This window comes from Ambystoma mexicanum, chromosome 2q (assembly GCF_040938575.1).
Source record: "Ambystoma mexicanum isolate Mex_15411 chromosome 2q, UKY_AmexF1_1, whole genome shotgun sequence".
Classification (NCBI taxonomy): domain Eukaryota; kingdom Metazoa; phylum Chordata; class Amphibia; order Caudata; family Ambystomatidae; genus Ambystoma; species Ambystoma mexicanum.
Window position 1 is genome coordinate 945,735,776 of NC_090924.1, and position 12,503 is coordinate 945,748,278.

Genomic DNA, 12,503 nt, shown 5'->3' on the forward strand with positions numbered 1-12,503 from the left:
GATTCCCAATAAAGTCACTACCTACTGAGAAGTTTTTTGAAGATCACATTACTGCAAACATTTTGAAAAAGTGGCAGCTAATAAAAAGATATATGGCTCGTAGAGGAGGTTATAAAGTGTTGGGGTTGGTAGCAATCTACAAAGCAAGTACAGTCCCTGGCCTGTTATATGTTTTTTTTTTTTTTTTTTTTTTAAATCAGAGAGATACGGTACTGCCCCATATGGACAATATCATATATACATTTGACCAAATGTCCTCTATGCCTAATGGCTATGGTATATTAAAAAAGGTCACTTCAGTGGGACATGGTCTGAAATGCCACAAGGATGTGTTCTAGGTCAAGGTTTCGAATGCTTTTTTTTCAAAACGGAAACCCAAAAAAAAAAGAAAAGAAAATTCGATCCTTTTGTTTTAGGTCAAATTGAGTCAACCCTTTGGCATTCGATCCATTTGTATTTGGTACTTTAACTGGACACCTCAGGGGTGAAGACACGCTATAGCGAATTCAGCTCACAGAGTTTTGATGTTAACTGCCCTTGCCCATATTTAACAAAGTGAGGTGACGCTTATACGATTCATCACCTATTTACGGTTCAATCTCTTGCATATGTGAAAAAAAAGAAGACTACAGTAAGAAACAAACAATGGACAAATATCTCTTTTTGGGTAAAACAGATAAATACTTCATATAAGTCCTGGCAGAAGAGTATACCAGGCAAAGTGAAATGTGTGTGATGACCAACAGTGATATGTTAATGAGGACCCATGCCCTTGAAATTCTGAGCTGTTTCTTAAAGCTAAGGAAAATCCTGGCAGGTGTATACACCAGGTGACCTGAAAGTCAGGGACCCACACCTAAACTTCAATTAGTAGAAAAGAAACCCAAGAATGATTTATATCTTTGGAATTGCAAATTGTTTTGCATAGAATAATACATCTGGGGAAAGGAGAAGTTCCCTGGAACTGTGAAAGCACCAGGAAGAGGGAGTTACCCTCTTGGGCTACAAGGAACCTGGTTATTCTTTGTTTGAACTTTCTTGTGTTATTTCATTGGAGAGAAGAGAAACATGGGAAGGAGTGTTATTCCCTTGAACTGTGTATATTGTACACAAAGACCCTTTTGTTTGATTTGTACTCTTTTGTTGGGGCTGAATATTTTTGCACTTTGAGAATCAGAAACAATTGCCTTAGCACTTTAGAGTTAGTTTTAGTGTGAGGGCTAGAAATGGATTGCAGACACAAAACATCCTTTTGATTTGGACATCTTGACAATGGACAGACTCTTAGTTTTGGTTGAGGTAGGGAAAATACCTTTTACCAGAGGGAAAGTGAGGCATTTTCCAAACCCTATAACCAAAATAATGTGTCCTCTGTGTCTGCGTCTCATTCCTGGCTCCTCACCACCATGTGCTTTCTTTTATCCATGTCAGAAGAATGACTAAATGGGAACTTTCTTAGCGGGCAGTGATTCGTACGCTGCAGAAGAAAACTGCAACCATGTAAGAACAGGTGCAATATAATTTGTTATTTTTCTGTTTTGGAGGATGTTATATCAGTATTGCAAGTTTACAATTATTTGCTATCACAGGCCAACATTTGTTCCAGCAAATTGATTCTCGATGAACTCCTTTAACTCCTTAATCAACTTTTTCTCTCATTGTACAATTCTGCAGACAGAGGTGCAACTTCCGATGAGGAATATGGTTGACTTTCTTCCCCAAAACCTTAGGCTGTGAGTAAGAGTGTGCAACCCTTTAACATTGTGACCTTCTCCCACGACTGGAGAGCCACTCTCACAGTGTATGGTGGTTCTTTCTCTGAGGCTTACCACAGTCACTATAACTGCCTCTTTTCAGAGTTCTCTTTCCAAAGGCCCAGCCAGTCACCTACAAAGGGTACTGTGATGAATCCAGCGATGTCATCACTCCCTCTCTGGGGAACTTCTCTTCCGATATGGCCAAGTAAGGGCATCCACTACTTAATCCAGACCCTGGGATTGGCGGCCCGAGGGAGGATCATATGAGACAGGGGACCCTCATGAGAAGGAGAGAGACAGGTTGCAAGAAATGTGACACCCATCTTTCCATCCTGGTTATAACACCCCACTGGGTTCACAGTATGTCATAGCCTATTGTGGTATTGAACCCATCCAGCCATCTTATACTGACATCAGGGTTCCTTCTGACAAAATATACCAAAATACTGAGTCGAGAAAGAAGACTGGGGTGATGAAGATTACTAGAACCAGGAAACCTACACTGCATTCTAGTTGTTGGCCGCAGCTACATAGTAGCGGTACATTTAAATACCCATCAGCTGTGTGAATAGGGGAGCCGTGTAGAGAGAGATGCAGCAGAGAGAACCTTTCTGTACCCAAAGCTGGTTGGAAGCTGGAAAGCAAGCACAGAGCTGCCTGATGCTGGAAGGCTGCTGGAGGGAAGCCAGAGGTCTGCCATGATGAGGTGGCGGAGAGCGCGAGGCTGTCAGGAGATACAGTACACCTGGTGAGAAGCAGAGAAGGGGCTCTGGGGCACTTCAGGGCAAAAGCTGTGCACCGTGGGGGACGTTAAGGTGTCTGCTAAAGCAGGCGGAAAGCCCTGTGATAAAAAATGAAAATAATGAACAAGAGAGTGAAGGTTCACATTAACTGAATGGATAACAAGGATATGGACAAGGCGGTTGCCTAGTAATGTGTGCACATCTGAAAGCCATCTACATTGTGAAAGGCAGCTTGAAAGGTCCTGGCACAAGACTAAACCAGGCACTGGGTGAGTTTGAAACTTGCACCCAAATATATGTGTGGAACATCGTAAAGGCAAGTCTGGAGACCTACACCTGAAAGGAGAAGTAACATGCCAGGAAAGTATACAAGACCGACTTGAATGTGATGTCAAATATCATGAAGTCCTGGCAAGAGAACAACCAGGCCAAAGCAAATGCGAGTCTGGAGATCTGCATTTTAAGAGTATGAAATCTAGGGGAAGGGAAAAATGCCCCCACAGTAGAATACATGTAAAATAACTGTAATCTGTAAAGAACTGTGAACTATAACAAACTGTGAAATAAGTCAAGGGGTGAGAAAGAACCCTTGAATGTGTGATGCTAGTGGAAGGCGGTCATACCCCCTTGATTAGAGAGTTGGCTTTTACCAAGCAAAATAACTGTGGTAGAGAGAGCTTAAAAGAAGCTAAACACTCGAGGGAAGGGAAGAACTTCCTACATCACTCTGGGAGATGGTAAACCTTGGGGAACTTTGATCATTTGTTCATTTCTGCACTTTTTGGAACTTAATGTTGGAACATTAAAGAAGATTACAGATGGACGGTTGAAAGACTTTTTCCCTTTTCACTTTTTACTTAGGTTTAGCTTGTAAGGGTCAGGATAGGATTTTGTACACAGGATGGAGAACTCGTTATATTTTTGGACATATGATATGATATGATAGGTTAATTATAACGCGCTTAACACCCAGAGGTTTCGGTGCTCTATGTCGTCTTGCTTCCAAGGCAAGCACGTTGCCCTTGAGCTATCCTCCCGGGACACATACTGACATCCTTTAGTTGCGTTGAGGCAAGGAAAACCCTAATAGTGTTAGTGCCAGGAAGACCTTTCTCCAATCCTCTTTTTACCTTAATAAACGTTTATAACAACCACTACAATGTCTCTGTTTCTGACCATTACTCCTGATTCATTACAGTACATTTGCCTCTCTACAGTACTCTCTACTGTCGTGGGGCTTAGCTCCCCAACTGATCTGGTCATCTAGCAGTACATTCAGTGTGTTCCAGCATGACACATCAGTCGGTCCCTGTGTGATGCACAAATTGCTACACAACCACAAGACTACCATCACCAACAAGCAGCTGTAGTGGGGAGTGGGGGGGGTAAAAAAGGCCCTGATGGTGAATGGTGCCACTGCTGTAGTATGCATAGAATGCAGAGGTTCTTGGGCATACTCATAAGGCAGAAAGACCCAAGGCTGTTCTGGAACAAACAAGTGTATCCTCCTGTGAGGAACCAGCAGATACACCCATATTGATGTCCCAAATGCTGACATCTCTGGAATTGTGGGGGTCACTGGAATATGAAATGCTTGCTCTGGCACTTACCAGCCTGTGCTTCTGAATAATGTGCTTCTGCATTGATAAAGTCCTCAATATGCAAACCTTGCATTTGATGCTCTGGCTGTCATCTTGAATAAGATATATATATCACTGTGCTTCCATCCCCCTTTCTCAGTTTCATGTCCTGCTTGCTGGATGAGCTGCGGACTCATGGTGAGGGGCACTCTCATAGATCTGAAAGCAATACATTTGTCAGCCATGTCTCATCCTTCTGAGACATCAGCTAAGGGGTCCCTATGTTATCTTCCACCTGTTTTACTTCTGCCTCCCACAGCACCACTAGCTTCGACCCCTCTTCATCCTTCTCCATGATGCTACACACATATTATACCCCTACCATATAATCTCGCTGCTAAGTTACCAACACCTCTCCTCCAACTCCAAAGCATAGTAAGGCATAGCCTTGCAAATCCTGCAGTGAATCCAATCTACAATGTCCTCTTCCTTTATTTAAACAGCAGTCCTCCACAGTCACCTTCCAAGCTCATTGCAACACATCTGTCCCAAGTACTTCCTTCAACAGCCATGCCTCCTCATTTGCTTCCTCCTCCTCCTGTGGCATTGGTAAACCCTTTGTAATCCCTGGCATCTCTTCTATACCGAGTCATCCCCCAATGTCTCTCTCCTATCAGGCAATATTTGCTGTAGGCACTTTGAACCAACCCCCATAAATAATTGGAGGCATTCTATTCTACTTCAAGAGCTGCACCTAGAAATCCAAATGTTTCCCCACTGGAAAGTAAACGTCTCCTTCTTCCTCCACTTCTTAATCCAACTCGATGCCGAGTCCGGCTTCATCATTTCAATTCTTTTACAAAAAAGGACACCCAATAGACGAAACACATACAAGACTGACTAGGCCAGGGGTCTGCCACCTTTGGCTCTACAGATGTTTTGGACTACAACAATCATCAGCCATAGCCAACGTATACAATGGTGAGGGATCATGGGGGTCAAAGTCCAAAACATCTGGAGAGCCACACGTTGTAGACCCCTGGACTAGACAAATGTGCTCATGTGAGAATAGTATATAAAATTGGAAATGGTTATCTTACGTACAAATGAAGCTTACTAAAACATGGAAAGGGTTCTATAACGCACACACAAAAATGGGACCGTTTTCAAGTTTCACACAAACAAGAGGAAATACTGTGCGAGATTTTGCTCTGTATTCTGTGGGTTTAGCCCTGTGAGTAAGTGTACTGATTCAGTGTAGATAATGATCAGAGACAATAAAGCTATAGGGGAATTAACAGTGGAACCGGTCAGAAGAACTAGTGATGAAATGCTGCCAACTGGGTGGGAAATGTTACAGACAGCAGCCAAGTAGCGGGATTTATGGACAACCACAAAATACACCCGGAATTAACAGTGGGCGGATGTCCATTGGTTGATAAGATTGAAAAAGTTATTTGATGACAGACGCAGGTGCAATAACACAGTGTTGACATTTCGTCTCACCTGGGAAGCTGTTGTTTGCAGTTTCTGAATCCCATTTACAAGATGCAGCATTTTCAGGGACAGCTCCTTTCGCTTTCGCCCCAGCAAGCTCTTATACAATGTAATTTGCTCCAAGAAACTTTTTGGCGTGGTATAGTTGTACCTTCGCTCATTTTGGAGGTATTTCACACTAATCAGGTTGACACTGGTGTGCACATAGGCCATGAAGAGACTAATAGATTCCTGAAGTTGTGGCTACAAAACAAACATGAAAGAGAAACACCTTAAACACACGAAGAGAACACATTTTGCAGGTGTATACATTCTGTGTAAACATGTCTATCTGAACAAAAAAAGCAAGATCTTCCGTTTTCACAATTTCCCCAAAAGTGAATTGCATGACATATAGTCATCAGTGTCTTCAAACGTTCTGTGTTCATAAAATATCAAAAAGGATTGCAGATTCCTTGTGGGTAAACGAGACCAGATACATTCTATGCCATCAGACAAATCAGTGAGGCCGATAACACATCACCACCTGCCCGATTGCACCATTTATTGACCTAGCAAGAATGAACCTTACAGGAACCTTGTTAAATAAAATCAAAAGGCAAGTCTTGGAAAGACTGACAAGAACTGCGTTCAACCATCACCTGGTCATGCCTAGGTTCAAGCGTTCAAAAGCGGGGGGTTCTAGCTTCCCTGTCCGGGCACCAGCTCTTTGGAATAAACTACCTCCTCACCTGCGAGGTTAAACCTCCCACAACATCTTCAGGCAGCATTTAAAAACTCTCCTGTTAAATGGATCTCACTCACTCCTTCCTGACCAATCCTGATCTATTTCTGTTTTCATGGTAACTAGCAGGTAGATGTCCACGAGTTGTGTGCACTGCTATAAATGTACAAAGAAATAAAATAAATAAATTGAAAACAGAAGGCTAGTGTGTTACTAAACACCAATTGATAATCGGTACACAAATACAGCTACTGAAAATAGAAAAATCTAAGTCATTCTGACGAATAAAAGATAAGTGTTCAGATTTAGTACATCATAGGGGTTACAAAGCAGTCCACATTTCTTGCAAACATCAGTATATGGATACCACTTGCAGCACTTTCCCCCAAAATAATAGTCCTCCAAGTCTCCTAAAGTGGTCTAGCATTGGGATGTTTTTTATATAAATGGAATAGATGCAGATTTAAGAAGATACAATAAATCATGGGCTCATTGATATGATAACGATGCATATTAATAAAAGAGCTATGAAGCAGTAGGACTATCTGTTTGACGGTATCCTGAAATGTACCCAATGATGAAGCACACTTGCTTTTTATGGTGAAGCTGTTTTAAGCTTGCTCACATAACATGCGTAACTCATATATCACTCATCTATTCTCAGGAAATATCATCTGATTTTTAATATCTTTATAAATATTTGGTCTGTGAGCAAAATATCTAGATTGCACTTACATAAGCGACCCATAGGTTAACATATTTGACAGAATGAAATGAAGTGGATGGGAGATTGGACCCTTTTTCCTAATGGCTCCTTCTTACCATTGCAGGATGGGATGGCTGCACCACAACGTCTTGACTGTTTTCCTACCAAAGCTCTGCCGCCTACCTTGCTATGTGTAGAGATGGACACAGACAGGTACACCCCACCAGCCAATTCTGCCACCTCAGCCTATCTTGAATATATGACTTGGAGTGCCACAAGAGGAATCAGTTGCAGTAAAATAACTCAAGGGGCACTCTGCCTCCTAATGGAAACCTCTAGGATTATTTGTCTGTATTCTGTAACTATAACTAAGAGTCAGAGAGTCCTTTGTCAAGGGCCGGACACATGAGATACACTGCTTATGCAGCCCTTTCAAGTTCTTTCACGCGATTGGTTTTAATAACTTGTAATTATCGGCTGGTGCAGTGCCGCCCATTCTACCTCAAAACCCTTTCCTTCAGCTTTCATGCGGTATTTCCAAACCCATTTCATCTCTACCTCCCCCTTTCCAACAAATACTGGGACGAGGACGAGGCAACCGGGAGTAGTGAAGATTTCCCATAGGAATAACATTGGGGGTGTAAGGGGAACTAGCTGTAGAAATAACTTAAGTTGTCCTGTTGATAGAGTCAGGCAAGGTCAGGCATTATATCATTATCACTTACACCTGATTCCACTTGACTGTTTTTCCAACAATAAAAGGTGTGGATCTACATAGGTGAGAGAGCGAGCTGGGAATAGTGTCTGGACCAGAGAAGCCAAGGAACAGAGAGTAGCAGGATCCACGGACCAGAGGAGAGCAGCATGCAGAGAGGCTGGCACAGTGTTTGTGAGCGGTTGCATTATGGCTAGGGAGCCATGTCTCCAGTTAACCAGAGCAAAGCATTCCACAGGCTGCTATTGGCAGTCGGAACAGGACGTGTGCCAGGTCAAGGGTGTGCAAAGGGCAGGTAGTGAGATCCTGACCTCAGGCCCGCATAACCAGAAAGGACCACTTGTTAACGTGCTGCTGTCCGGGTGAGTCTTGTGAAAGTAAGAGAGAGATAGAGAGAGAGAGAGAGAGAGAGAGAGAGAGAGAGAGAGAGAAATCACGAGAAAGCAAGAAGGAAGGTGCCAGTGGGCACATAAATTATAAGTTACTCAGCGTAGTGACTAACGTACTCCTAGTCCATAGTCCCCTTTCCTCCATATTGCATGGGCGTCCCCCTAAGCCATGAGAAAGAACCTTTTTCACCAGAAACAATCTTCTTCCCCTTTAAATTTAGAGGTTGTTTGTTTGTTTGTTTTATTATTTATATAGCGCACCAGACCCAAGGGTATTCGGGCGCGAAGGCAGCAAGAGGGTTGTTCAGCTTAGGTTACAGGTTGTAGATTAGACATAGTGGTACAGCTACGGTTACAATGCTGTAGACAAGGAATCACAGAAATATATACAGTACGTTTACAAGAATACAGGTGTAACATATAAATAAAGCAGGTCAAATATACAAAATATACATGAGATCCCAGATGACATTGGGGTGAAGTTAGGCATCATGTTCTTTTAGCAGTTGAATCAGATTGGATCTGAATTGCCGGTAGGGCAGATCTTCCCTTAGAGCAGGGGGAAGGGAGTTCCAGTGTTGTGCTGCTTTAACAGATTTAGTGAGTTTGAATCTGGGTACTAGTAACAGGTTGGAGTTGGCTTTTCTTAAGGGGCGAGAGGCTGTTTGTCTGGTGAATCTGTCTATAATGTATTGCAGGGCTGCTTGGTTAAGGCATTTGTGTGTAAGGGATGCTGTTTTGAGGAGGATTTTGTCTTTAGTGGAAAGCCAGTTAGTAGATCTCCTGAGGTCTGAAATATGGGCGTTTTTAGGGAAGTTTAGGGCGGCTCTAAGGGCATTATTTTGAAGAGTCTGTATTTTGGCGGTGATGTATTTGTTGCTACCTACGTAGAGGGCGTTGCAGTAATCAAGTTTCGACAGGATAAGTGCTCTTGCTAGTATGATGCAGTTATTAGGAGAGAAGAAGGGCTTGGCTGTTCAGATTAACTTGCAGGTGTAGGAAGTGGCTGAGGCCATGGCACTCACTTGTTTACCAAAGGTGAGTGTGGAGTCTAAATAGAAGCCGAGGGTTTTAACTACTTTGGCCACCGTAATGGTGGTGTTGTCAATTATGAAGGAATCATAGTTGGGACCTAGTTTTTTGATGTTAGAGGAGGTGCCTAGAATGAGGAGTTCAGTTTTGTCATCATTCAGGCATAGACCGTGGGAGGCCATCCATGCCTGGATGATAAGGTAGATTCTGTTCACAAAGGCCAAATCCTTGTCATAATCTCCCGTCAACGGGATGAGGATCTGTGTATCATCTGCATAGTTAGTGTAGGTGATACCTAGATCGTCTAGATCATCGAAAAGGGGCTTTGTGAAAATATTGTAAAGGTAGGGGATACATATGATCCTTGGGGTACGCCGCATGAAATAGGTGCGGGTCTGCAGCTGCTAGAGGAGAGAAGACTCGCATTGTCCTGTTATCTAAGAAGGACTGGATCCATGCAACCGCTTCATGGGAGAAGCAGGCTGCCGTGACCAGATGATTGCAGAGTATTGCATGGTCTATCAGGTCGAATGCGGCAGACAGGTCAAGGAGTAGTAAGAGTGAGGTCGTACCTTTATCTCTTAGTGTGTCTATTTGGGCCTTAAGGTTTAGGAGTGCCGTCTCAGTCCCATGCTGTGGTCTGAAGCCGGACTGTCGAACTCCCAGGAGATGGTTTAGTTCCAGGTGGTCCTGAATTGTAGGTAAGCTACTTTGTCTAGGATTTTCAGTAGGAACGGCACGGTGGTTATGGGGCGGTAGTTGGTTGGGATGGAGGGGTCCAAGGTTTGCTTTTTGAGGAGGGGGAGGAAACAGGATTGTTTCAGGTTGCTGGGTATGGTACTTAATGTCAAAGAAGCATTTATGAGTTTAGTAATGAAGGGTGAGCGGGCGGCGTCTTTTATGATTTGGGCTGGACATGGGTCGCCCTGGCAATTGGAGGGTTTGAGAGTGAGGATGACTTTCTCGACTTCTTTAGTGGACACTTTGCGAAAGTGGAAGGGAGGGATGTCTAGTGTAGGTGGGGAAGGGGTGGTTTTCAGAGTTGGTAATGAGTTTGTGGTAACCTTGGAGGGTGTGCCTATGTTGACAATATTTGGGACACTTATAAATGCTTTTTTGTTGTTGATCTTTGCCTGGAGCATTGTTAGCTTATTGGCAAGAGCATTTTGTATGCCTGTGCACCAGTTCTTATCCTTGAGGCAGAAGTCGGGAGATTGGAGCGGGGATTCTACTTCGTTTAGGATGGCGAACAATTCTTTAGGGTTGGATTTGGCTTGGGTGATACGGGAATTGTAGGAGGTTTGTTTCGCAAGGATGATTTCTTTTTTGTAAAGGGTAGCTAGTTTCTTCAGATTATTTTGATTGATGTCTGAAGGGTCTGATCTCCAAATATTTTCACTGAGGCGTGTCTTTTGTCTGATGTCTTTCAATAGGGGTGTGAACCAGGTATTTAGGTGTTGGTGGGGTTTGCTCTTCCTAATTTTCAGTGGTGCGATAGCGTCCAAAGTGGCAAGCATCACTTCATTGTACTTTTCTACCATAGAGGCTGGGTCAGACTGATCTGAGATGGAGTTTAAGGTGGGGAGAATGAGGGGGATAAGATTTTCAGGGGTGACATTTTTTTTATTTCTGGTCAGTGCGGTAGGAGCTAGGATACTATTGTTCTTGGGTGTTTTGGCTTCTAGGGCGAAAGATACCAAGTGGTGGTCGGACCATAGCTGGGGCATTGTAGAAGTAATAGTGATTGGGCAGTTATGTTCGGCAATCCAATCGAGGGTCCTGCCTTTGATGTGTGGAGGATCTGTGATCTTTTGGGTGAATCCTAATTCCACAAGCGTACTGTTAATATTTAGGGCATTGGGGTCACGTGAGTCATTGAATCCAAGGTTGAAGTCACTTAGGATGAGGCATTGAGTAGAGTTTTTTAGGTTGTTAGATAATAGGTTCATGAGGTCTTCTTCAAAAGAACCTATGGGGCCTGGTGGGCGGTATATCAGGTGGATAGTGATAGTTTGATTGTTGGCAATGGTAAGTTTAGCTGTGAGGGCTTCACAGGAGTTGGTGTTATGGGGTGAGGAGAGTCTTAGGGCTAGATATTTTTTGACAATTATAGCAAGGCCGCCACCTCTAGACGTGGTGCGATCCATGCGTATAAGGGTGTATTTATCAGGGATGGCTAGCATAATAGCTGGTCCTGCTGCAGGGTGAAGCCAGGATTCTGTAATGGCCAGGAGATCTAAGTTCTCATTTTGGATTATGTCAGCTATTTCAGTTGCATGGGTTACCATAGAACAGGCGTTTATTAAGTCGCCTTTTATTCCAGGTAGGGTAGGTGGGGGTGAGGGTGGCTGGACTTTGTGTTGGCATTAGGAGCATAGGGGCATAGGAGCATGCACTTCCCTGACTCCACCCACCGGCGCCACTCCTCAGTCTTCATTGACACATTGACAATATTACCATTGCCTAATGACACCAGTTTTATTAGGGGGTAGGATGGTGGGACGTATGGAGTAAAGGGCACTATGGACTAGGAGTATGTTAGTCACTATGGTGAGTAACTTATAATTACTCCTACGTCCTGTCCCCTTTCCTCCATACTGCATGGGCGATTACAACTGAATGCAGCCCTAGGGTGGAGAGGAGACCCTCCTTAAAAAAACAAGTTCCTTAATACTGCCTGTCCGAAGGCCGCGCCTGATCTAGAGCCGGCATCCAGAGAGTAGGGCTTGCAAAAGGCAGAAGTAATGTCCCAAGTGGCCCCCCTGCTGATGACCTGCCACAGAAAGGTGCCTCTGGAACACGACTGCTGTGGCCTTGGCTCTGATAGCGTGTGCATGCATATTTGCTGTGAAGTGGCTTGTGCTGTCCCCCATAGGCCACTTTAATGGCTACAACCATCCACCTTGCTATGGAGGCCTTAAAAGCCTGGTATCCTGGCCTTTACTCACCAAAGAGAGCCTCTGATTTGTGAAAGTTCTTGGTTCTATCAAGGTAGAATTTTAGAGCTCGCCTAACATCTAGACAGTGCAGGACCCTCTGAGCCTTGTCCTTACGGTCCACAAAAAAGTGAATAGCACTATCTCCTCATTTAGGTGGAACGAAGAGACTACTTTAGGCAAGAACGCAGGATGTTTTCTAAAGATCACCTTGTCCCTATGAAAGGTAGTTTAAGGCTCAGAGGCCACAAGAGCTTGGATCTCGCTGACACTGCATGCAGATGTAAGACCCACCAAGAGGGCTGTCTTAATGGTGACAGGATGTCCACGGACGCCATTGGCTCAAGGGGTTCATGCACCAAGGCGCCCAACACTATGATGAGGTCCCACACAGGGCTTCTTGACAGGCGGGTAGAGCCTGGTG

General features: G+C 43.9%; 1 protein-coding gene across 1 annotated transcript in view; it reads right to left on the reverse strand.

Annotated features, from left to right (window-relative positions):
* Positions 1–12,503, reverse strand: part of DNAH11 (dynein axonemal heavy chain 11) — a 4,227,155-nt gene that overhangs the window by 1,166,839 nt on the left and 3,047,813 nt on the right. Inside the window, exon 56 of the mRNA XM_069648254.1 lies at positions 5,587–5,820. Coding sequence (XP_069504355.1) covers positions 5,587–5,820 — 234 coding nt within the window. The remainder of the gene's footprint in view (positions 1–5,586; positions 5,821–12,503) is intronic.